The sequence below is a fragment of the Limulus polyphemus genome, unplaced genomic scaffold, assembly GCF_000517525.1.
Source record: "Limulus polyphemus unplaced genomic scaffold, Limulus_polyphemus-2.1.2 Scaffold587, whole genome shotgun sequence".
Lineage (NCBI taxonomy): Eukaryota > Metazoa > Arthropoda > Merostomata > Xiphosura > Limulidae > Limulus > Limulus polyphemus.
Genome location: NW_013666197.1, coordinates 58,448 through 83,168, shown reverse-complemented (window position 1 = coordinate 83,168; position 24,721 = coordinate 58,448). Strand labels below are relative to the sequence as shown.

Here is a 24,721-nt window from a genome sequence, read left to right as displayed (position 1 = left end):
CCTCGCTGTTAATATACTTATGAATAGATGAAAGAACTACACAATTCTATTTAATAAAATTCAATTTAGTGGAAACTGTGTAATATTATTGATGAACGAGCCCCCTGCACAGTGATATTTGATGTAAAATATATTATATATAATATATGTTATATATTAATAATATTCAAGGACCTCCTTTAATGGCAGAAGGAAAGGGTCCTTACGTATCATCAGAGTAGGCCCTGACTATCATAAGAACGGTTCCTATACGCTAAGTGGCAGAATCCAAACACTGTCATTTAAAAAGGTAAACAATAGTAAACGTTTTATAAGCATAAAAATGTATAATACCAGTGCTGTAGCCACAATGAGGCACATGTCAAGGGGCCCTTCGTGTCCCATGATATTAAACCTACAAAGGAACCCCTTGATAGATATTACAGAAAATATTTTATAATTTTATTATGTTTAGATGCTTCTTTAATCTTTGTATATTACGAGTCAGTGACCATGATCTACATCCATTATTACTTTCAGCATGACTTGGACAAAATAGTCACTTGATATGCCCAGTTACATCCCCGAAAGATAGAACTGGAAAATATTATTTCTGAGTGACATTTAGTTACATTAGTTAATTAGTTCTATTGATATCAATAAATACATTTTGTGATATTTAATCCTTTTGTCCCGAAATAGAGTTGTCGAATTGTGTCATGCCACTTTAAAAAGTAATTTGGTGACCTACATTATGAGTACCAATATAGTCTGGTTTCTCTGAGCACCATTATATATATATACTGTGAATTACCTTAATATGCATGCTTTTCATTTCTGTATTGAAATTATGGAGCCCCAGAGTTAGAGTAAAGCATGCCCCCTCGAGAAAGTCGCGCTCTGCTTTTCAAATTCCTTCGTATGGGGCAAGTCAAATGCAATTAAATATAAATGGGGAAAATTGTAAACTTTGTGTCGTAATTTAAGTGAACAGCGCAAGTCTTCAGAAGTGACACCACAATTTAAGGCTTTTTTTTCTACGCCTTTTGAGTTCTAGACTTCATAATCCAGTTGTATATGTATGTGACAGTTACAAGCTGCAAATATACGAATGATATTTACACAGTCAGCTGTTTGTTCCTTTACTTGTAGGTGTTGGCTAGTTGAAGTACATTGCGATTAAAAATACTGTTCCGAACATTTATATATTTCCTGTTTTCATTACAGTTTACTTGTTTTCAGAACAGCCTATAGTTTATCACAGCACTTGTTCTCCCACAGTGATAAATTACGCTTATTCCATTTCGTCTTTACTAGATGAAGACTGTAGCTGGCAAATTGAAAATGAAAATTGAATTTTAACTTTTAAATATCACATTGTTCAAAGAAATATAAACCTAACCGTTGACACTAAATCATAATTTATTCTCTTAATATTAACTTAGCTATTGAATAATAGTGCTTATATTCCTTTATTTGATATCTGTACGAATGATATGCTGAATCTTTCGATAATAACAAAATTATACAGTTAATAGATGTTTTGCATTTGAATTAGCCCTTAATTTAACTAGCTTACTATTCTATTGTAGCTGGGTCAATTATAAAAGCTTGTAGAAAGTAAACTAAGTACTTATTAAATACTGATGCCAATTTAACAAATTTAATTGCAACTTCGGATTATCGGCCATCGGAGTAATGGGCCCTCGGCTAACGAACCGTCACCGTTGTCACTGGATTTTGGGTATAGAGTGTTTGACATATTGTTATAGATTCTTATCTACATTCACTCGTAAGCTTTTGGACTTAAGACTTTTTTTTTAAGAGCGAGATCTTAATTTTTAGTGTCATCTACGCTTGGTGATAAACACTACTAGCGTAATTTATTCATTAAACCAAATACTGAGTTTCAGATAACAGCTGATTTTACTTATCATAAGGTCAAACGCTTTTCTATTATTTAGATAACTTGTTTTGATTTTGAATAGTTTAACTAACTGTTACAAACAGAATAATTTGAAACTAACCTCATTTAGTAATTTAACACAGAATTCAGCTGCTTTTGATTTTTACATTTAGGCATGAATTGAATATTTTCAATTTCAACATTCGTAAGTAGATCCAAGGACAATACGTACATCAATAGCCCTTTAAAATAACTTGTAAATTTAACGAAATTATATTTATTAGTTGTTTTTAAATAAAATGGAAGAATTTAATTATTGTTGGGGTATATTTCAGCTCAAGGGGTCCCCGGCTTAATCACAGGTGCCTCCTTTAGACAATGTCACTTATTGCTTTTGCACTTAAGTATCTAAACTATTTTTATAACTTTCCTTTTGTTAATACATTTTTTGCATTACTGATTGGGTTAATGCTGAATATTATGAGGTGAGAAAATACCCTTAGATGTACAGTTAACATGAATCCGTAGGGGTTAATTTTGAGGTTTGCTTTGTCCTAGATCACCTCGGAGTTAGTTGCTTACGAAAAATACTATCTTCTGAAACTGAACTGCGTAGAAACGAAACTTATCAAACACTTCTTTCCAACCTAACGCTATTGAAAAGAGAGAATCAATGAGTTATTGTTCTTTGTTGAAAACTGACACTTTTTAGTTCGTTGAAATAATGCGGCTGTTAATGGTTTAAAACTGGATTTGTAGTTTATTGTAGAGAATAACTATAAGCATGTAGATAATTTCCTTAATAAAGGAGACCAACAAATTCAAATTAAATGTATAAAAGTATTAATTGTTTTGTTTTGAATTTCGCCCAAAGCTATACGAGGACTGTCTGCGCTAGCCGTCCCTAATTTACCAGTGAAAGACTAGAGGGAAGGCAGCGCCGCCAACTCTTGGGCTACTCTTTTACCAAAGAATAGTGGGATTGACCATCACATATAACATCCCCACGGCTGAAAGGGCGAGCATGTTTGGTGAGACGGAGATTCGAACCCACAGATTTCGAATCAAGCGTCTTAACCACCTGGCCATGCCGGGCCTAAAATTATTAAAAGCTAGCAAGAATACACAGCACAGCCCATGTAGGATTTATCCAATTATGTAGTGCCATCTGCACTACGTTAGAATAACTAAATACTTTTGAGTTTCGAAAAACCGTGACGTAAAGTAAGGCTCCTTTTATAGGTTTAAAAGGATAATACATCCATTTACTCATAATACAAAAAAAAAGTTTGAAGGAGAAGTTCATCAATATCAAAAAGAAAAAGTGGAAATATAACAAAAAAAATTAATGAAAAAGCGCCGAAAAATTACTTTCCTTAATGAATAATTTGTAATATTAATTTGAAATTGTTCAAATATTAAAAATTAAAACAGCTCTGATACTGAACGGGGTAAATAATACCAATATATACCTTTAAATTTTAGTTAATTTTTAAGACTTTACCCTACATATTAATTTAATATCAATTAATTTTAAGATGTGTATGTGTTTTACGTAAAATTCCAAGTACGAGCATATGCGTGTATGGTGTGGATAAGTAAAAAAGATGATGCGCTAAGATTAATTAAAAAGTTATTTTTTATACATATTAAGATGTTTTTGTCATTGTCAATCGATTCAAGGTAATTTCTCTCGAGATTAAGCCATTAAGTTCTCGGTCTCGTAGAAAGAGAAATTCTGTTGAGAAGAGACGTTTGAATGATAGATAAAAACGCTGAAATCAGACTGTAGTTTGGTGGAAATAAGAGTTACGTTTGCTAAGTTTTAGTGTTTCTAAACCCTAAACAGAACAACCGTTAATTTCTGTTTGTCTTGCTATGACATTCTTACATACCCAGGAGGAAATAACTTCCACAGTCGGGCGTTTTCCACACCTTACATAATATGGTAAGTTTTAAACCTAAAATCACTTATTTTCAATTCAATTATTAAACTATTTACGTACTAAATATTACAGGCTGATTTTTTGTGTGTGTGTGTGCTCGTTTAACGCTTATTCTTCAAAACTTGATATGAAAAAGAAAATAAGATAAGATATTCAAGAGTTCTGAAACGTGGGACTGAAGCGCAGATCACAAGTAGGGTTACCAGAATCCCAGTAAAACTGGAATTGTCACTGTTTAAACCTCTTTTTTTTTGTCGTTGTCTCGATAAAAAATAGTTAAAGTATTAAACTGTTCCAGTCTCTCTGTATCTTAATGTTAGTTTCATATGAACGGTTTGTAATTATACATGGCTCCTTTATGTCTTACTTGGAAAGTCACCTGATAAAGACAGGTCACATTGTAAGTGTTCCCTCCCTCATTGTTATGTTTTCTTAACCTAACCTGTAATTGAACAGCCCCAGGAATTGAGATTTGAAGACCTGGTCAACATTTTACTTTGAGTATGTTTAAGACGTCTCAGGCACCTTTTTTATTTAATTACTGTATTTTTAATTGATCAGCTTTTGAGAATTTTTGTGTCTATGGTCTTAAAACGCCATGCAGTAAACATCACATTAGTTAGCAAACAAGCAAAAGTACCCGTCCCCAGTGATGGGAAAAATTTAAGTTAATCTATCAATTTAAATTATTTCATAGACTTTAAAAAAGTGAATTGTGTTGCACTCGTAGTTTCACTCAGAGTCAAAGGTCAGAGCTACTTATACTGTCCACCGCGAAAAATAAATGTTGAGCATTTCAGTCATGCTAAGAGCCGCTCAACAATAACATACGGTAGATCTAGATTTTCATTTAAAGTTACGTCATATGTTGAAATGTGAATGATAGCGTGATTAATTCCTAACATGTTAGTGTAGAATATCCTGCTTGTGAAACAAAATTTGGCATCAACATTATTCATGCCTGTTTTCCCGTCATTTAAAAAAGTGAATGTTGAGTTTTGCCTGCGTGCGCAGCTTTTCAAACGGTAGACAGACGAACGCCTGGACAGACGCCAAGGTTCGCAATATATATATATATATATATATGATGATAAAAACTGCATTATTATAATTTAAATTGTTTGACAGCTGGTACAGTGTCACTCCATATGGGGAAAAGTCCCAGTTTTTCACTTTGGAAATCTGGTGATTCTATAAGGTTCATAGGTGTTCACAATACTAAAAAGACAAGTAACATTGAAAAATGAATGAAGATAAGTATGGTATAGTAAACTCAATAACCAGACAATATGTATTTTCGAACAGATCTAAGTTCACACAAGTTCATCATACTTATTGATAAACTCATTAGTTAATAACTAAGCGTCTAGACACTAACAAACGAATGCCGCCAACTCGTGGTTAATTTGCACAACCATCACAAAAACCGAATTATAGTCTAATGATTATAAGATTTTGCTCTTATTGCAATCATTTACGCTTTTATCTGCTTTCCTATTTTCTTTTAAAATATAATAATCGCAAAAACCTAGAGATCCTGGTACTATTATTTATTTGTCCCCCAATGGCCCAGCAGTATGTCTGCTAAGTTAAAACTTTATAAACCAGATTTCGATACCCGTGGTGGGCAGAGCACAGATAGTCCATTGTGTAGCTTTGTGCTTAATTTCAAACAAAAACAACAGCAAAATAGCTCATGTCCAACCTTTTTTTTTCCTTTTCAGTTGTTGAATGTTAACCAACGTATTCACAGGAAAAAACATTCTATCACTCCGTTGCTTGGTAACCAATTTATAGAGTAACTTTCACTTTGGTAAAAAGTTAACTTGTTTTAATGTGAAAAACAACAACAAAAAAAACATGTTTTTTGTTGTTGTAAAGAAAACGTTTTTTCGCTCCATTGAACGTCAGCATAATGGTAAAAAAAGAACAATTTCTCTCTCGAATGTCAATCTATTTTAATGTAGATAAAACCTTAGCCAATACTGTTGCATATCAACTCTCTTGTATCTAGAAATAATCTTCTCCTCCCTCTGTTAAATGTCAACAGGTTGATATAGATAAAGCCTTAATCAACACTGTTGCATTCCAACCCGATTGTATATAGAAAGAACTTCCTTCTGCACTGTTAAGTGTAAATCCGTTTGAAAAAATAATAATTTTCTTCTTTTGTTGAATAACAAGCTGTTTATAAGAACAAGACTTCTTCCCTTCTGTTGAATCGCAACCTTTTGTAATAGGATAATTGCTGTTTACCCCTTTCAAATTTCAACATTTGTATGTCAAAAGAAAATTTCATCTTTATCGAATGTTAACCCGTTTAATTAATGCAGAAAATCGTTATTTTCTTCTGTTATATATCATGTCCTTTGTATGATTATAAGTAATAGTTTTTGCGGTTTCATAATTCCAAATAGTTTTACATAACTACTGTTACTTGTGCCCTATTACCTCTATCTATTTAAAGTAACACCTAAAAATTTATGAAATATTTTTCGAAAAATAATCTTTTATGCTTTACATTACATTCCCAAAAAGGGAAAACATTAAATTATGGTTCTTTTAAAATTTAAAATTTTCTCAAAATACATTCATTAAAATGTTTGCTTACATACAGTGGTCTTTTTTTGGGGGGAGGGGGGATCTAATAAGGAATTTATGTAAATGCATCCCAAATCTTAAACTATCTTTTCACTAACATAGAATTCACCATAATTTACAAATCTTAAAATATACATTACATTTCTAGAATTGCAGTTAAGTAAATTATTGATGAAAAACAAAATTATTTATTATTATTTTTCTTTACTGTTTTTGTGGTTTTCATATAACCTAAATTACATAAAGTACTTAGAAACGTCTCTTTTTTAAGTTTATTCAATAATCTGTACAGACTTTTAGATTGTTTTATTAATTAACTGATTTTATCTTTGAAAATATCTTTCAGTTTTTATCTACTATGTTTTAAACTTTGTATTAACAAATGAAATATCAAGATGTATATTTGGACAATACCTCACTGCAAAGGGTATAATATTCTCTTTAGGTTTATTAATATTTCTATCTAAATGTTTTTATTTAAAAACGTTATTATTAGAAATTTCCAAACTTCGTAATAGAAAGTTTTAACCGTAAAAACTATTAATAAGAATCACAAAAAGGACAATTAAGTATGTAAAGAAGTATATTTTGTATTAAATCATTAAAGATTAGGGAAATAAATAGTTTTTTTTATCATAAAAAGAGAAAGTATAATGAGAATAAAATGTTAATCAAAATAAGAAAGGAAAGACATAGAAAGGAAAATATATGTGATGAGTTTAAATTTAATTTAATTTATTTTTAATATTTTATAATCTACTTAATTTATGTTTGTTCATTTTGGAAAAATATGTATTTAATTTATATTATTTATATTTAGTTAAAATATAAATTTGAATGTTTTTATTAGAGATTCTCTGTAAAATTACAGTGACCTTCAAAATCACAAAAGCGGTAGAAAAAAATACTAAATAATAGAAAATATATGAATCTTAAGTATTGTAGTGTTCTGTTATTTTATATGCGTTTTCATTATATATATATACATATATAATTAAAAACAAATTAACACGCTTTTTTGTTTCTCAAGCAGAGACTACAAGTTAATAAAGAAAGCCCTCTTCACTTCTACCTAATGCCAACACACTAGTTTGGAAAAGTAAAAAAAAACTTTCTAACTCTGTATTGGATCTTACTCTTTTGAACGTAGAAAATATATTTTCTCGTCTTTGCTAAGTGCCAAAAAGACCTCTGATGTAAAAACTAACTGAATGTTCTGTTTTTGTAATAAGGCCTTGCATAAAGAATTTTATCACTGAATCTAAAGAAATTCAGATATCACTAAAGTTTACATTCATCATCATTAAATATAATATTACAATGAAAGTCCTCCATTTGTTATGTTTATTTACAGTTAATGTCAAATTTCTTAAATAATATATTGACTTAAATTTGAGCAATAAATAGGATCTCAGGCATTACAGAAAAAAAATATTTAAAGCATAATATTAGAATTCTACACTGTGAGTCTTTTATTAATTGAAATAAATATATATAATCGATAGATTTTACGGAAAGCAGCCAATGCAAACAAATTAGACAAGTAAGGCAATAAAGATGCCGATTGTCTCGTGCGTTTTTTTTTGTTTTTGTTTTTTGTTTTGTCATCCTGGAACAAAGTCAAAAGTGTTTTATTTTACAGATATATGTTGTTTCAAGGTTATATCTATTGCAAATTGAGATACATTAAATAGGTCAGGTTGTGCTTAGACACATAAAATGTAAGTAAAACTGATAAATACAAGTTTTACGAAATAATCGTATCAAAAAAAGTCGATATACCGGTAACACAAAGTTGCAGCACCCTAACTAACCAATGAACGAATCACGGAACGATTGGCAAAACAATGAAGTTTTGTGAGAGTACACTGTAGTTCAGCATAACAATACGGAAACTATCTGTGTTTTTACTCTGGAACTCGTACCAATCAAACTTTCAAAACGAAGAGGGTTTTGAACTTATATCCAATTAACAAAACGGGATACTATAATTTGTGATAAAAACAATACACACACAGGTTTTTCTTTTTCTTTTATCATAGCAGAACAAAGATATTTTATTGAATTATGCTTACATATTATAAATGTTTCTAGAACACTTATAAGTCTGTCATTGTATTCGTTGTTCTGTTGGTTTTCTGTTATCAATAGCCCGCACACTGCTCTTCAGAGAACACGTTGTTATTACAAACTTTCTTTTCCTTCTTCCAAGGAATACTTCCATTGTGATCATTACATAAGATTACCGGTTGCCACAAAATTATGTCAACCAAATTACTAATGCCTATTGCGCAAAATAGTCAATTGTGGGCTAATAAGTAGGTGTGGTGTTTTATCATACCTGAAGAACAATTTAAAACAGTTGGTAAACTCACGCAACAACCTACGTAATATAATTTGTTTTGCAAATAGTATATGTTTACACACCATAGAGGTAATACTAGAATCTAATTAATGTTGTTGCTATTTTAACGCAAACCTAGACGCTGGGCAATCTACGTTCTGTTCACCAAATAATCGAACACCAGATTTTAGCATTGTCAGTCCGTAAACTTACTGCTGACCTACCGAGAGACACTCTTATTAATAATACAAGTGTATTAATACTACATGAATAAAATGTAGCTACAGAACCTGAACACTGATCCCGCTAAGCCTCCTGCACTATTGAGGACATGGGAGAGCAACTCTGCCATGGACTGCAAGGAAGTGGGTATACATTTGACATGGGAGAACAACTTTGCCATGGACTGCAAGGAAGGGGGGTATACATTTGACATGGGAAAGCAACTCTGCCATGGACTGCAAGGAAGTGGGTATACATTTGACATGGGAGAACAACTTTGCCATGGACTGCAAGGAAGGGGGTATACATTTGACATGGGAAAGCAACTCTGCCATGGACTGCAAGGAAGTGGGTATACATTTGACATGGGAGAACAACTTTGCCATGGACTGCAAGGAAGGGGGGTATACATTTGACATGGGAAAGCAACTCTGCCATGGATTGCAAGGAAGGGGGGTATACATTTGACATGGGAGAGCAAGGAAGGGGGGGGTATACATTTGAGAGAGAAGAAGATGAATTATTTATTTCCTTTCATACCCCAATGCTTCCCTAAATATGATTCATCTCAATGTTATTTAATTCTAACTGTAGCTTGGGGGTCTAAAAGATCAACCTTTTGGTTTACAAAAGTACTGCTGAGAAGCCTTTCGTACAATACCATTACTTTGGTTTCTAATGCTTCGTCAATTTTTGGCGTTTAAACCGTAACTTTTAAAGTATTATACTTCATATATTAATAGTGTTTCTGAGTATCTTTTGTCTCTCATCGTCTAGCCCAACTGACGAATTATGGTATTAAACGAAAACCCTCTAGGACATTGACTTGTGGAAGAAAAGAAATTCATTTGAAATGTTATTTTTACACGAATGTGGATAAAAACAACAACAAAAATACAACTCTCACATGATTTATTACACGCTTTATATTATGCATAACAACCAAATTCACGGGTTTTAAGCACATATTTATGTATTTGCACTGTATATATAAATATTTTAGATTAAACAATTGTATATCATGTTTTGTCTGCCAAAATCGTTTCTATCACTTCATGTTCGAGAGTATAAATAAAAAAGAATTAATTGATTCATTTGGTAAATACAACTACGAAAGTGTGTAAAAGCTGAACTAAATAAATCTCAGATTCTACGTTTCGATGTTGAAACATAATAAATTTGTAAGTGATACATGCACAATTCCTTGCCAAGCACACTGTACTGATACTAATACAGCATTTGACGAGAAAATATTTTACAATTACGACTTTGTTCACGGGAATGTTTTTTTTAAAATCAACTCTGTTATTCTTAGCAAACAAATCAAGATATCAGGACAATAATGTAAAAATGAAGTTAGAAAGCTAATAAAACCGTCCAAAACTGTAGTTTGATTTATATAATTATCAGACTGCTTACCAACCAAACTACTGTAAAAAATAATGAATGTTTAACCATTTGAACGATTTCTAATTTGGTAGAATGATTATGATTTTTATTTCAGAGCCAACAACTAATTCATTACGCAATTTAAACTTTTCTATAAATCACCGAACTTTCTGCGATCATATAAAAAAAAAACAATAAAACCTTTCTACCAATCTCACGAATTATGAGCTTTTAAAAGACAAATTTTACGTAACTTTGAAAGTTTCCTTTATCTTTTTGGGCTATTTTAACCACTTGAATTTCCGGTTCTTTGAACGTTTAATTAATTTCATAACTGTTTATACTTGTAAAAATGTGGTTAAGTTACTTATAAAGTTAAGTTATTTATTACTTGTTATTTAGAGTGGTCAGAAAATGTTGTTTAATAAAATTTCCTAACAAAAATCTTTTTAAATATAATTCTGTTAAAAAAAGAGATTCCTGGATGTTAGGTTTATTTGTTTGTAATTAAGCACAAAGCTACACAATGGGGTATGTGTGCTCTGTCCACCACGGGTATCGAAACCCGGATTCTAGCGTTGTAAGTCCGCAGACATACTGCTGTGCCACTGGGAAGCTGTTAGATCTATGAAGACTATTTTATCTTAAGAACAACACTTTATTTCTCACACATTTAAATACATAATAAAACAAAATTCTAAACATTTTGTATCTGAATTTGAAATGTTAAGTTTTGAAATATGTGGCCCAAACCTGACAACAATAAAACATGCATAAACACAAACATTTATTTAGGAAAATTACATAAGTTAAAAAATAAATTGTTGATCAATCGGTTTATAAAGAATATAGAGTTTACTAGAATTACATAAAAAAAATGTTTGAAAATTAAAGTGAAAATCTTAGCAAAATACGATTCTCTATCTCTGAAGGACTAGTTGTTACAAAAATAATTGAATGGGTCAATAATTTAGTGTCGACTTTACAAGCACCTACTCCACTTGTTTCTACACAGTTTAAAACATTTGGGTTGTCTTTAATACAATTGAAACAACACACCGGGGAGAAGTCAGTAAAATACGATGATGCATAACAGATCAGTTAGGGATAATTAGGTAGATAATTTGCTCTCGAGAAACTTTAGAAATATGAACAATTCAAAATGTCTTATTATTTGCATTTAGGTTATTTAGCATACATAGTTTCATAACTTGTTGACCGTGAACAGAGACTTACAGTATAGAACCAGTCAGCTATATAAATACACCCATTTTTAATCTATTTTGGTCGTGTCTCAAGACCAGCGCCATGTCACAATTAAAATATAATTGAGCATATTGTTGATCTTCTCAACTTTTATCACAACATTAAAACCACTTTTTGCTACTAGATGGCACTTCATTTATTATTCAATACTTATAGCTGTTTAATTCATAAATATTAGTAATGTTAAAATTATATGTATTAATAAGGGAAAAATTATTTTTATTAAATCGGTAAGTAAATTATGAAAAACAGACGATGAATAAAGTGTTGATTAAAGTGTTTAACCCATTCTAATAACAAACATTTTCGTAAAAATAAAATTAGCACACTTGCTCCAAAATAACTAAATTTTTGTTGGTAGTTTGGTGACCACATATGTGTAAGTCCTGAAAGTTGCCGAGAGAGGCAAATCTCCATCCCTTATAATATTAAGAGCACTACCTAATAGTACTCTATGAAATTACTATTTAAAAAGGATACCACAGATTCCTTGTTTTTTACTGAAATTAAAAAATATAGTTCTCCTTCAAAAAAAAACAAAGTTTTTTTTTTTTACATTCGTACATAGTATCCGATAAATGTATATAAAAAGCATAGAAAAGTACAAAACAAAATATCAATATATACGACGCCATCTAGTAGAGTTTCACAAAAGTATATTTTAGATTAGATATATCATGCTATACAACTTCATAATTATACATTATTAAAATCATCTACCTATATAAATATATAGATAATACGAAGATGGAATGTTGTGTAAACTTATTACATAGCTAAGTTTTGAAACAGAGATACATACAATAAAATCACACAGAAATAATTCACACAAATAAATGTACATGTAAGAATGCAACTGTCTCAGATTTTGCAAGATTAAATATTAGCGTTTTTTTAGTGGAAAAGCCTCACATACAATAACATCTCACAGAAATAATTCACACAAATAAATGTACACGTAAGAATGCAACTGTCTCAGATTTTGCAAGATTAAATATTAGCGTTTTTTTTTTAGTGGAAAAGCCTCGGTTTCACTTGCATATTATACAAAACACATCATTACGTATTTAAATTTTCTGTTTGTTTTTAGGGCTATCTAAAAAGCTTATCCATTTAAATCTATTGAATGGTCGCTTTCCATTAAATCCTGAATATATGTGCTTAACTTTTAAAAACTTCACGACTTTAGGTTCGTCTTACTTTCTTATGCATACATAACTTTCCTTTACGGTGTTGTTTTCTCTATTATCCTGAAGTTTTAGGTTACTTGTATTTGTGTTTAAATTAATAAAACGATAAACAGTTTCAGATACCCCATTTAGAACTATGAAAGACACAAGGTTAACCAACGGAAAGATAGTTCTATGCTTTTTCTTCTTTTTTGGTTAAAAAAAGATACTGAATTAATTTCTTTTGGATACGTTAATCAAATATTTACAGCAATGGGTCAACAACTGTTTGTCGGAAGATGGTGAATCACTGGTCAATTCTCGAGTATATATGTCCATTCCATACTGCCCGTCTTCAGGGAATTGTACGTGGAAAGAAACAAAATCTTCGTCGACACTGTGAGAGACGTACTTGGATAATTTCTTCTCTTCACTCCCATTTTTGTGTAATGTAGCCATGAAATCCGTCAAAGGACGCGACATGCGGAACTGGATTTCCAGCTCCCGCGATGAGAACAATAGGGCATCTTTGTGAGTCATTGGAATCAAGCCAAACAACCGTATAGCTTTCATAGGACCCCACTCTCCACTAGCACAATCTGGCAGTGGAACCATAACGGTCTGTAGGTCCTTACAAACGATTTTAAATTTACCGACGCTCTTGAATTTCATTGGCTCACCTGTAAGGTATTCCTGTGGGGTAACAGCGTTGGCAAAAACGTCCAGCAGGAAAGCGCTACAATACGGTGCATGGACTCTTAAAGATACAATGTTGTCAACCACTGATTGCATCACAAACCGTTTGAGGCTGACACCGTCGTAAGAATCAACATCACCTCCGAACACTTTCAAATTGTAGTGGAAGATCAGGCTAGAAGACAGCTTCATTGGCATACCAATTTGTACTGTGGCAGCGCCAGTGCTGTCTGTGTTTAGAACAGACTTGGTTTTCTCATCAGGAAAGTACAGTCCATAACGAAAGAACAGTGAGCGGACAAACGGGAGTTCTTCAAAATCACGCAGAGTTATGTGATTCTTCAGGAGCTGCCATTCTGGCTGAAGTGGGAAGAACTCATAAATGAACTCCTTGGAGTCGGTTAAGAAGTAATGATCATCGTACTCATATCGTAAACTGTCAGATTTCCCTTTACTTCCTGGTTTTGGTACTTCCTTGGCATTCACCAGATGGCGTGCACCCCAGTTACACTGCACGAAGCGCCAGGCTCCAGCAACATACACAGCATTCCAGGAGTTCCTAAAGCGGTTGTCTTCGAACTTAACGCCAGGCTGGTAGCCAGCACTCTTAGAATAACCCTTGATGACCACGCAGTGTAAACCTGCATAACTGTCCAAACGAGCATAAAACAGTTTATTACTATTTTTTCTCTAATAAAACACTGTTTTATTTGAATGTGTTTTTGACTGTATGAGATACTTTTAGTTACAAAATGAACAACAACAATCAAACTAAGAGATAGTAATGCGATTTATTTAAAAATACTGGTTTGTATATAGTCTTATTATTTAACCATAATACTTGTAGTCTTAAGGTCCCGACATCTCTACTAAACAGTGTCCTAAAACCATTAATTTTCTTCAAAACCAATAGACGTCTACGAACATAATTTATTCACTAGTAAAATACTTAAAACTATTAGTTTTGAACTGGAAGTACAATTCTATAAACTTGATTTGTTCATTACAGTCACACTTCTAAAAATATAACTTACCTGCATAGACGTTTAAACAAGACATGGTAACTTTCTGTTCCATGTTTGATTCCCCGTAAGATGCCCATGGGGGTGTCAGCGTTCAGGTTATCATCAAACGTCATATTGTTGAGGTTTTTTACAGTGATCCAACGAAATATGGCTCTGGAAAGTAGGTTATATTGTTAGACGTAGAATAATCTCTTCTTTCATAACTATGAGATAATTAAACTATATAACCATTCACTTATTCTAGAGAAGAAACTAAAAATTAAACAAGTTTCTAAAATGTGAAGTCATAAGCATTTTTCTGTTTAAGTTACTCTTTATAAAATTCCAAATTCAGGATTATAAAAGTGTAGAGTGAATATAATCCTTTTTTTTTATCTACCTTGCTTTCTCTACATCAGAGTGACAGTCTCTGATTAGCAGTCTGACAAGGTCTGTGAAGGTCACCTGGTCTTCCTGTGCCACCTAAGAAATTAAACATTATGGTCATAACAGTATAATAAAATATAAATAATTTTTGTTCCAAGCGTTTACACGTACAAAATACATAAGCATGTACAGTACTAGAATTAATTATGGAAACAATTAATCAAGTGGAATTATGGAATTACTTCCCATCTACTGTAAGAACAATGACCTGCACCAGACTACAGTCATGAGTTAATACCTTATATAGCAATTGGCTGTTATCCAACTAATTAGTCAGTGCCACATCAGCATAGCAGCTATAAAAGTACACGAAACTGAAGTTAGGAAAACTGAGTATGGAAAAACTTTTCTTCAAAACTAAATCCCTGTCACAGTTAAAATGTAAAAAAAACAAAAAAAACTGTTCTCAACAGTAGTGTCTCCGAGGACAGAAATGCTACATGAGACATAAAAATCAAAATTTTGGTTGGTGAAGGCTACATCACAGCAGAGGAAGGAACGGTATCATGGTTAACATAAAACATCTCGGGTGAAGCATGCTGGGGGATAAATACAAATGAAACAGTTGCAACCGTGGCCTGGCCTGCACGAAGACCCGAGATATGAATATTATTATGGTTGTATGGGCTTGTGCGGAAATTTAGAAGGTGAAACGACAACTACAGAACTTGGTTGAATTGTAAGGAGTAATAAAGGGAATTTGGAAAAATGGTTGAATTGTAAGGAGTAATAAAGGGAATTTGGAAAAATGGTTGAATTGTAAGGAGTAATAAAGGGAATTTGGAAAAAATATTTCGTAATCAGATATTGACAAAAATGATGATAGCATAAAAAACAAGATGTACTGTTTATAAAGAAAATAAGAAATACTAGTGCTTATTCGCTTTTCTTTTGTATTTTATGTAATAATGACAAATCGACCATTTAGTTACATTTATTCTGTTCTTGTGATTCCTGTGCATTTCCATAAGAATTTTCTATACTGTATTTCATTTGAAAAGCTGTTGGGTAGCTCCTAACTTAACACTGGCTTAAAAACAAATCTAAGCTTTTATACTACTAGCAGGTTTGGTTTGGTTATTTTAGAGCAAAGCCACATTGGGCTATCTGTTGTGTCCACTTGTAAAAGAAGTCTAAGAAACTCTAATTGAAAACAGTGTAAGGCTAGGACAAAAGAGGTAATTTCGTATCGCTTTCTATTTGCAATTAGGAAGTAAAATATCAGCTGTATCTTTCTAGTATCATGCGGAGCTTTTTAAAATACTAATTTGTTAAAATGTATAGTACCGTATATAATATGGCACCTTATGCACATACGGGCTAAACGGTAAAGGCAGTAGAGACTCTCTTAGGGTTCATGCATGGCTATATTCAATTTAGAACTGATGACCTGAGAAAGGGGTCAACCTGCTAAAAGATCCCACTGCCTATAAGGATAATTTCAACCGAAGCAAGATTTAACACTACAGTTATAACGCCCCCGTAACTGAACGTGTAGAGCTTATTCAGCAGCATATCGCGGGCTCGAACCTTGGACCTTCCTATCCCGCAGAATTAATCTACGCTTGACCGATTAAAAGTCTCTAACACTTACATTAATGGCCACTTGATCCAAATCTGCAAACACGCTTGGGTCGCTGTAGATCTCTATCTTATCCGTCAGTGGAGGGGTTGGGGGTGGTGGGTGTGTGGGATAAGGAACCAACTCTTCAGTCACGTATCCGTCCTTATCGTTCTCATCATAAACACTCTTGAGCTGAAAAGAATTTAAGTTGTATATAATTAAAAGACATTTTAAAGAGTTAAATACAACACTCTTTGTACTAAGATATAGTACCAATCAAACAAATATGTATATATATTCTAATATAACTAAAAACTGTAAGCTATTGAAATGGATTGACTTCTAGTACTGTAGTTTCTTAATAAACTCGCAGTAATTCCAAACATACGCTCTTATTAATACAATATTTACATTCCAATTCTTTAGTGCAAACGTACATACAAAGGGTTAACCGTACTTTTGTAACAATTGTTTGCTTATGCTAATGTGATTGCGAGCCGTGGCAACATATGGGCAATATCATTCAGCAGTACAATCTCGCCACGGTTGAACTTATGGCAGAAAAAAAATGTCACAGCTCGCTTGGAAGAAGGACATTCACGTAGTGAAATTATTAGAGCCAAAGAAAAAAAATTCAAAGATGAGGGCTTTCAAAGTTCTCATGTCCAAGAAAGAAAAAAATCTTGCACAGCAAGACGCTAGAACAACAACGGTCTCCTAAACCAACTCCAAGTTAATTCGAAGCAACTCTCTCATCCATAAAGTGAAGGCTATGGTTAACAAAAATAATCCTCCTACACGATGATGAAGCTGGCATATATCTCTCTACCTTTAACAAGATAATAAACAAGGATATGAAGCTGACTGAGGCACAAAAACTAAATGTTCTTATGCATCCAAGCACATCTAGAAATAAACGGTCATTTTCGTGAGAAAGATGGCCTAGGAGCCTTAAATCAGGGCAATACCATTCGACTCCATACTTGTCTGATTAAAATTGGTATTGGATGTCGACGTCCCCGTATAATGGGATGTCTGTTTGACAATCTGTTAAGATATGTGGTCTGAGATTAACTTTGCCATCCTTCGCAAACACTTGTTACAATGGAGATTGTAGTGTCGGGCAATAGTGCGTAAACGTGGTCAACGACGAAGGAAATGGGTCAGGAACTTAAAACATCATTCCTACAAAGTGCAACTAACTTTTCAGTATACATCTGCAGTTTTACACGTTTTTTTGTAAATTGTTTGTGGTTATTGAAATGTTATATGTACATTAATAATCTCCCCTGGGTTTCAATCATTCTTCACAATATCTAAACAACAGTCCGTAAAAAATCAAAAGTTTAATTAAAAAGTTAATTACAAGTTAATTAAATATTTTTATTTAAATCACCCAAATTTTAAACAAAAATAATGATTAATACATTCCTCCAGGTAATAAAAATATTATACGAACGTTTATAAGGTATTTTTAAATATAAACATTCATTTTCAAATATCTTGGTAGAATTTTAACGAATTAGTTTTCAAGATAACTCATAATTAAATTTAAGTTAATGTTATTTTAAAGGCTCTTAGCACTGTCCAACATTCGACATAAAAGAAATCGTCTTTAAACAAGTAATAGTAATTACTTTAACCAAATTTCAAATCTTTGAAACTCACATTTTTCTTGAAGCTAGTAGATGGTGATAAAAATTAATAAATGTTAACAATAAACTTAAAATAAGACCCAAAACTCGAGCGCTTTCGAATACTTGACTATTCGTCTTCAGAAGAAGAACAGTCAACTATTCGAAAGCGCTCGAGTTTTGAGTCTAATTTTTAGTTTATTACACCTTAAATGTGATCTTTAAGATAAACGTTAACAATGAAGCTACTGGACAGTGGAATAGAGAATAACAACGAAAACAGTTAGAATTTAAGTGTTTTCAATACTGACAGCAATATTTTCAGTGTTTCAACAACTAACAATTTAACAATAGTTTGCATTGGAATTGAAATTCTTGTGCGCACTTAAACTAATCGTCTTGGAAATTTTAAATCCCCGAGCTGAACACATCTTTATGATCTGAGTATATGAATATTTTCCGTCAGAAAGGGCCGTTATACATGTATGTACCCTTCCAGAAAGCGATCTATTTTCACTAACGTTACACTGTCTATAAAACGTTAAACAGTGTCCAAGTATACTTCTGACACCTTCTGTTTGCGACTTTATATTGGCTGTGTTTGTCACTTGATTTGTTTACTTGCAAATATAAAATCGTATGAATATAACTTACTCAACCCTCTGTAGTTCGTCGTTTGAAATTTACTTATTGCGAACAATAAAAGACAGCGGGTTTTTTTTTAACGAACAAGTAGCATTTCAAAAGCAGCACATAAAAATACTGTATCCAATTTTCTAAATTTTAACCAAAACTTTTACCTTCATCTGTGAAAAAAATGGGAGTATATTAGAATTTTAGGGCATTATAGGGGAAATATTGTATCTTTCTCTCGATTATTTATTTATGATCAAACTCTTAGGTCAAGCTAGTTAAGTGTCTAAACACTGTCAATACCACAGACTACAGTCATCAATACCATAACATTTTTTTTTTCTTGCTTAACTGGAATCAATAGCGAACTTAACTTTTTTATGTTTTCCTACTTGGTGCTTCTGGATAAAAATTAATGAAAATCATTCTTCTATGATTATTTTATTCCAAGATTTTACGCCATTTTAATTATCATTTAAGCGTAAATGCGCACTATAGCTGAATTGTTGAAGAAATGTAAGTATCACTTTGGATACTTTTTTGTTCTAGTTTCTGTACATTTTATGTTTACGAAGTTACAAAATCATAAATGTTTTTCATTTGAAAATTGTATAGCTTTTCTTTATTGTGCTGATTATTTCTCAAATAGTACCAGTTATTTTTCCTCGTATTGTTAATTAAAAAAAAAAAAGTAAAAATGTGTACGTATTTCTCAACTACTGTTTACCAAAATTATTTTTCATTAGTGCATTATGGTGGATTATGTTAACTTTTTTTGCATATAGCATAGCTTGTTCAAGATTGGTTTGTGCCCCCCCAGTGGCACAGCGGTATGTCTGCGGACTTACAACGCGAAAAACCGGGTTTTGATACCCGTGGTGGGCAGAGCACAGATATCTCATTGTGTAGCTTTGTGCATAATTAAAACCAACCAACCAAGATTGGTTTGCCAGACTAATAAAGGGTATGCTACATAAACTATAACTATTAGTTAATTAAAACTATGTACATATTTTTGATATACACATATCTGTGATAAATAATCACTGAACAATTGAGAGGTAAAGATAAACAAATGACTTTATATTCTCATTCGGATAATTGTCTTTTAATATGTTTCATTTTTATAAATTAGTTTCTTTAATTAGCTCGTATTTTATTCTATAAAAATATTTGTGAAGTTCGAATTTATCCTTAGATAAAATATAAATTTCTACCCGTTCTATTTAGATTACTCTAAAAGTTTTTTATTTCCTAACCCACATCTTACCCTTGCTAATTCGTGTCTTTTTTCATTGATCAGCTCAAGCATCTCTTGGCTGTGTTTCTCCACCAGTTCTGCAGTAGCAGCGCGCTCCTGTTCTAGGAGCTTCTTAGTCAACGACTCCTTCTTTTTGTCCAATTTAATAGTCATATTCTTCTCGAGATTATTTCGCTCCTGCTGGTGTCGAACAGTGAGAACTTTTTCGTCTTCAGTAGAAATTTTTTTTCTCCTATTTTTCATGTCATGTTGGTATCTTGAAGTCAATCTCTCCAACTCTTTCTCCCACTCTTCCTAGTGAAATATAATTGTAATATAAAACACAACTCACATTCGCTCCGTCTACGTAACATGGAGTAATATACGTTACTGATTAGGTACAACATATGAATAGCAACTTTCAAACTTGTAGCACCACTAGCGGGTTATGAACAATGGAATTAACCTTTTATTAGCTGTCCTGCTTTTTCTGAGACGTGGAAAAATCACTGCTATTACAGGCAATGCCCTTATGGGTATCACAAAATTACAAACAGGAAACGTAAATAAATCCCATACTAATGTCATGTTATGTCATGAAAAAACAACAACAACCAAACACGTAGATACACACGTGTGTATACCTATGTATAAAACTTTATATGTAGCAAATAGCCCTGATGATATTTGATTGAATAAAGAAATATTTGAATCAACAATGCTGAAGCTGTAACTCCCGCAAACCGGAAACAACATGTTCTCCAGTAAAAATACATACTCATACCTGAACAACTAACATGAGACTATTAATTTAATTATAATTTAATATCTTAAGGTTTTTTTTGTGGTTGGAGACTAATGCCAGAAGAGTACATTATATAAACTTCTACATTTCATGAGACTTGTAAACCTTTATATGTTTGATATAGTTTTACAGACGAGTAATTAGTTTTAATGCTGTACTTTAGATTTCATGATACAAATATGCTACGCTAAGTATTATTCTTACTTGGATTTGTTGGTTGATATTGGTTTCTTCTTCTACACGTTTTATTGCAAACTGCCGATAGAGGTCGTCCTCTTCGGCGCGATGTCTCATTTCTAGATGTCTTTGCGTATCTTCATCCTTTCAAATGTAAAACATATCATTTCAGTAACACAAATTGCAGAAATATTAAAACAAAAAATAAGCTTTAAAAATAGAATAATGTCACAACATGCATTTACTTCAATGATCCTCAGAATAGGAAAGCTTGCACTATACAAAGAAATAAAAAGTAATTAACCGAAAAATTATACATACTATAGCATACATTAAAAAGCTCAAAATTGATATAAATGAGTTCTAACAAGTACTGAAATAAAAACGCTACAGAGAGCACATTTATAGCGTACTTAACTCAAGAACATTGCCTTATAATAACTGCAAACTGCATTATATTTTTCTTCTTTACAAAGTTATATGAATCCTATTCAGTTTCTTCTGAATATATTTTTAGAAATCTGAAACAGATTTATCAAACCGAAACAGCAGTGATGTGCTGGAATACTGACCTTGTGAAACAAACAAAACCACGAATATAAAGAAACTCATGTTAAAACATTATTTACAGAAATCTAGCCGCTTCATTAAGATCTTCTGGAATCCAGCACTTACTACAGACTAATACATTCAGAAAAACAGTTATGTGCTTTAAAAACGCGGGAAACTTTTCAGTGGACATTTGATATCGAATCAGGAAAATTTAGACGCATGGTACATCAAAACACTGAAAGTTAGTCTCGCCTTTTTCATACGAGTGTCATAAAGTTAAGAAACAAAAGGCATGCAGCGCCATCTAGGCAAGATAAACTAATTTGTTTCGATATCCTGTTTAAAACAAAAAGTAGGATGTAATGTGATAAGAATGACTCATTGTTTCTTACTCCAAAGACGTATTTTACTGGCTAAATGATATTATTCCGTGCATATTTGTTTATATAAGGTAAATTATGATTTTTTGCGCATATTTGATTTTATAGAATAAATTATATTCTTTCGTGCATATTTCGTAAGTTTATGACGCAGAAATTACACAACTCAAATCGACATTAATTTAACGTCAGATGGCGTAGCAATCAAGCAGTTACATCTCAACAGATAAAAAACGCTAAAATTCAGGAGTACACAAGAAATGATTTCTTACGCGTTATACATGCATAACAGAAACGTTAGTCATCCAGTATAAATAAAGAGAAATATGAGTATTCTTCTTCTGCTGACAAAGAAAGTGCATCTATGTGAAACACACTATTAACCTAGTGGTCACGTGCTAACAACGTTTTTGTGCGAAAGAATGCGGAAATGGAGACATGTTATGTGGAAATATTGCCTGGGACAGAGCTGCCTAGGGCCCTACAGTCCTAAGTACAGCCGTGTAAATCTAATTTCTAAACGGAATTTAACTATTGGCTCAGGAGAAACGTGGAAGTGTTTATAACTTTTCTTGGTAGGATTACTCTTCGATATTGATTCCGGGTTGTTCGTCTTATGTTTCTTATGTATTCATCCAAATAAACGATTTAAACGAAACACTGTTATATTTCACTAGAGGTTTTTTAAATGATTAGCGAAAGTTGATTAGCGCGATACGTTATGATTAATGTTTATCAAAACAAGTTTTCTGTACGTAATATATGGTACCCAAATTAACCAAAAATGGTGAACAAAGCAGGAAAATGAAGACACACCGCGAACAGCATTATGCTACAAATGTCTCAATACTTCGAACAAGAGCTTAGCATTCAAGTATTAGCGAAACACGTTCATAAACGTACCAAACAAATACACTATATTATATATATATAAGACAAACGTATAGCACTGTTAAACTATAAACAATGTAATTTTAAACAAGATAAATAAGCTTTGAAAAGCTGACACACGAAGGAAGAAAGTAAGCAACGGAGAGAAGTTTGGAATAAAAATATACAACCAAGAGGAGTTTGGAATAAAAGTATACAGCTGAGAGGAGTTTGGAATAAAAGTACACAACCAAGAGGAGTTTGGAATAAAAGTATACAGCTGAGAGGAGTTTGGAATAAAAGTATACAACTGAGAGGAGTTTGGAATGAAGTATACAATACAGAGGAGTTTGGAATGAAGTATACAATAGAGAGGAGTTTGGAATAAAAGTATACAACTGAGAGGAGTTTGGAATAAAAGTATACAGCTGAGAGGAGTTTGGAATGAAGTATACAATAGAGAGGAGTTTGGAATGAAGTATACAATAGAGAGGAGTTTGGAATAAAGTATACAACTGAGAGGAGTTTGGAATAAAAGTATACAACTGAGAGGAGTTTGGAATGAAGTATACAATAGAGAGAAGTTTGGAATAAAAGTATACAGCTGAGAGGAGTTTGGAATGAAGTATACAATAGAGAGGAGTTTGGAATGAAGTATACAATAGAGATAACTTTAGAAGAAATATACAACAGAGAAAAGTAGGGAAGAAGGTATGCAATACACATTGGAGACTATGGCAATGTGGTACAATGGGTGTCCAGAAATCGTTTTAACATAATTGTTTATCGTGGTTCAGAGATAAATATAAACAAATTTGTTATCATAATTTTCAAACAGATTGTATATAGCATTAAAGGACTTTATCCAACGTAACTTATGAAACACACTAAGTTACCTGGAGCAGAAGAAATGTGGATGTATCACGTTATTTTTTTTTTAAAGAAGCACAGTGTAAAACAAAGACATTACCTTAAATCATGAATAATCTTAAATGATTTAATACCTACTCGTTCAACGGAAGAGAAAAGGCAAGTCAACATTCAGTCCTACAATAACTGTGACATTTATCCAAATTACCCTAGGTACAGCCATTAATAAATATATGTCTGTTTGTATGAAAAGTAAAATATTTTCTCAACTTTTTTACTCAGTGAAGTTAGCCTCAAGTCAGCAAGTAAAAGTTATGCAACTGTAATTGTTTTTCTTAGTTTTGGCCAGATTGTGGCCAAGTAGTTAGCCTAACGGACTGGGGATTTAAGGTCTTGGGTTTGAGACTAATGCTACCAAACACCCGTCGTATTTTCGGTTGTGGACGCGTTATAAGAGTAGCAGTCAATCCAGCTATTTTTTTTTTTTTAAGTGTAGCCGTTTCCTGTGGCGGGTGCTGCCTACTGGCGCCTTTTCTCTGGCTCGCAGTTCCAAACTAGAGGTGGCTATGTTTAAACCACAGGGACCCCTGACCTGGCCATTCAACCCATTGTATACATAAGGTGAGGTGTTGTTCAGGTGAATAAAAAGAAGCTTCGCTGTTCTGAGGACTTACGAACATTTTATTTTCAAAAATCGAAATCAGTTTTCTATGTGTGTTTTTTTTTTGTTTGTTTGTAATTAATGTCACTGAATAACACCCGAACCACTCGTAGAATTATAAAATTTAACAATTATTTGCCATCTAGAAATTAAAGGAAATAATTGTATTTAAATAAATGATCCCTCACTTAAAATCTATTGTTCTCCGGTTGTTTATACTATTTTATTTGTTAAACTTCAGCTTGAAGTTAGAGAAACTGTTATTCTAATAAATAAAGTATAAAGTACTGTTTGTTTTGAATTTCGTGCAAAGCTACACGAGGGCTATCTGCGCTAGCCGTCCCTAATTTAGCAGTGTAAGACTAC

General features: G+C 32.5%; 1 protein-coding gene across 1 annotated transcript in view; it reads right to left on the bottom strand.

Annotated features, from left to right (window-relative positions):
* Positions 1 to 12,920: 12,920 nt before the first annotated feature.
* The window catches only part of LOC106459289 (hillarin-like), a 30,970-nt gene continuing 19,169 nt past the window's right edge, over positions 12,921 to 24,721 (bottom strand). The window contains exons 2-7 of the mRNA XM_013918900.2: positions 21,050 to 21,166; positions 20,071 to 20,355; positions 16,564 to 16,725; positions 14,923 to 15,005; positions 14,553 to 14,696; positions 12,921 to 14,167 (exon numbers count right to left, since the gene is read on the bottom strand). Of these exons, the coding sequence (XP_013774354.1) occupies positions 13,057 to 14,167; positions 14,553 to 14,696; positions 14,923 to 15,005; positions 16,564 to 16,725; positions 20,071 to 20,355; positions 21,050 to 21,166 (1,902 nt within the window). The 3' untranslated portion in view covers positions 12,921 to 13,056. The remainder of the gene's footprint in view (positions 14,168 to 14,552; positions 14,697 to 14,922; positions 15,006 to 16,563; positions 16,726 to 20,070; positions 20,356 to 21,049; positions 21,167 to 24,721) is intronic.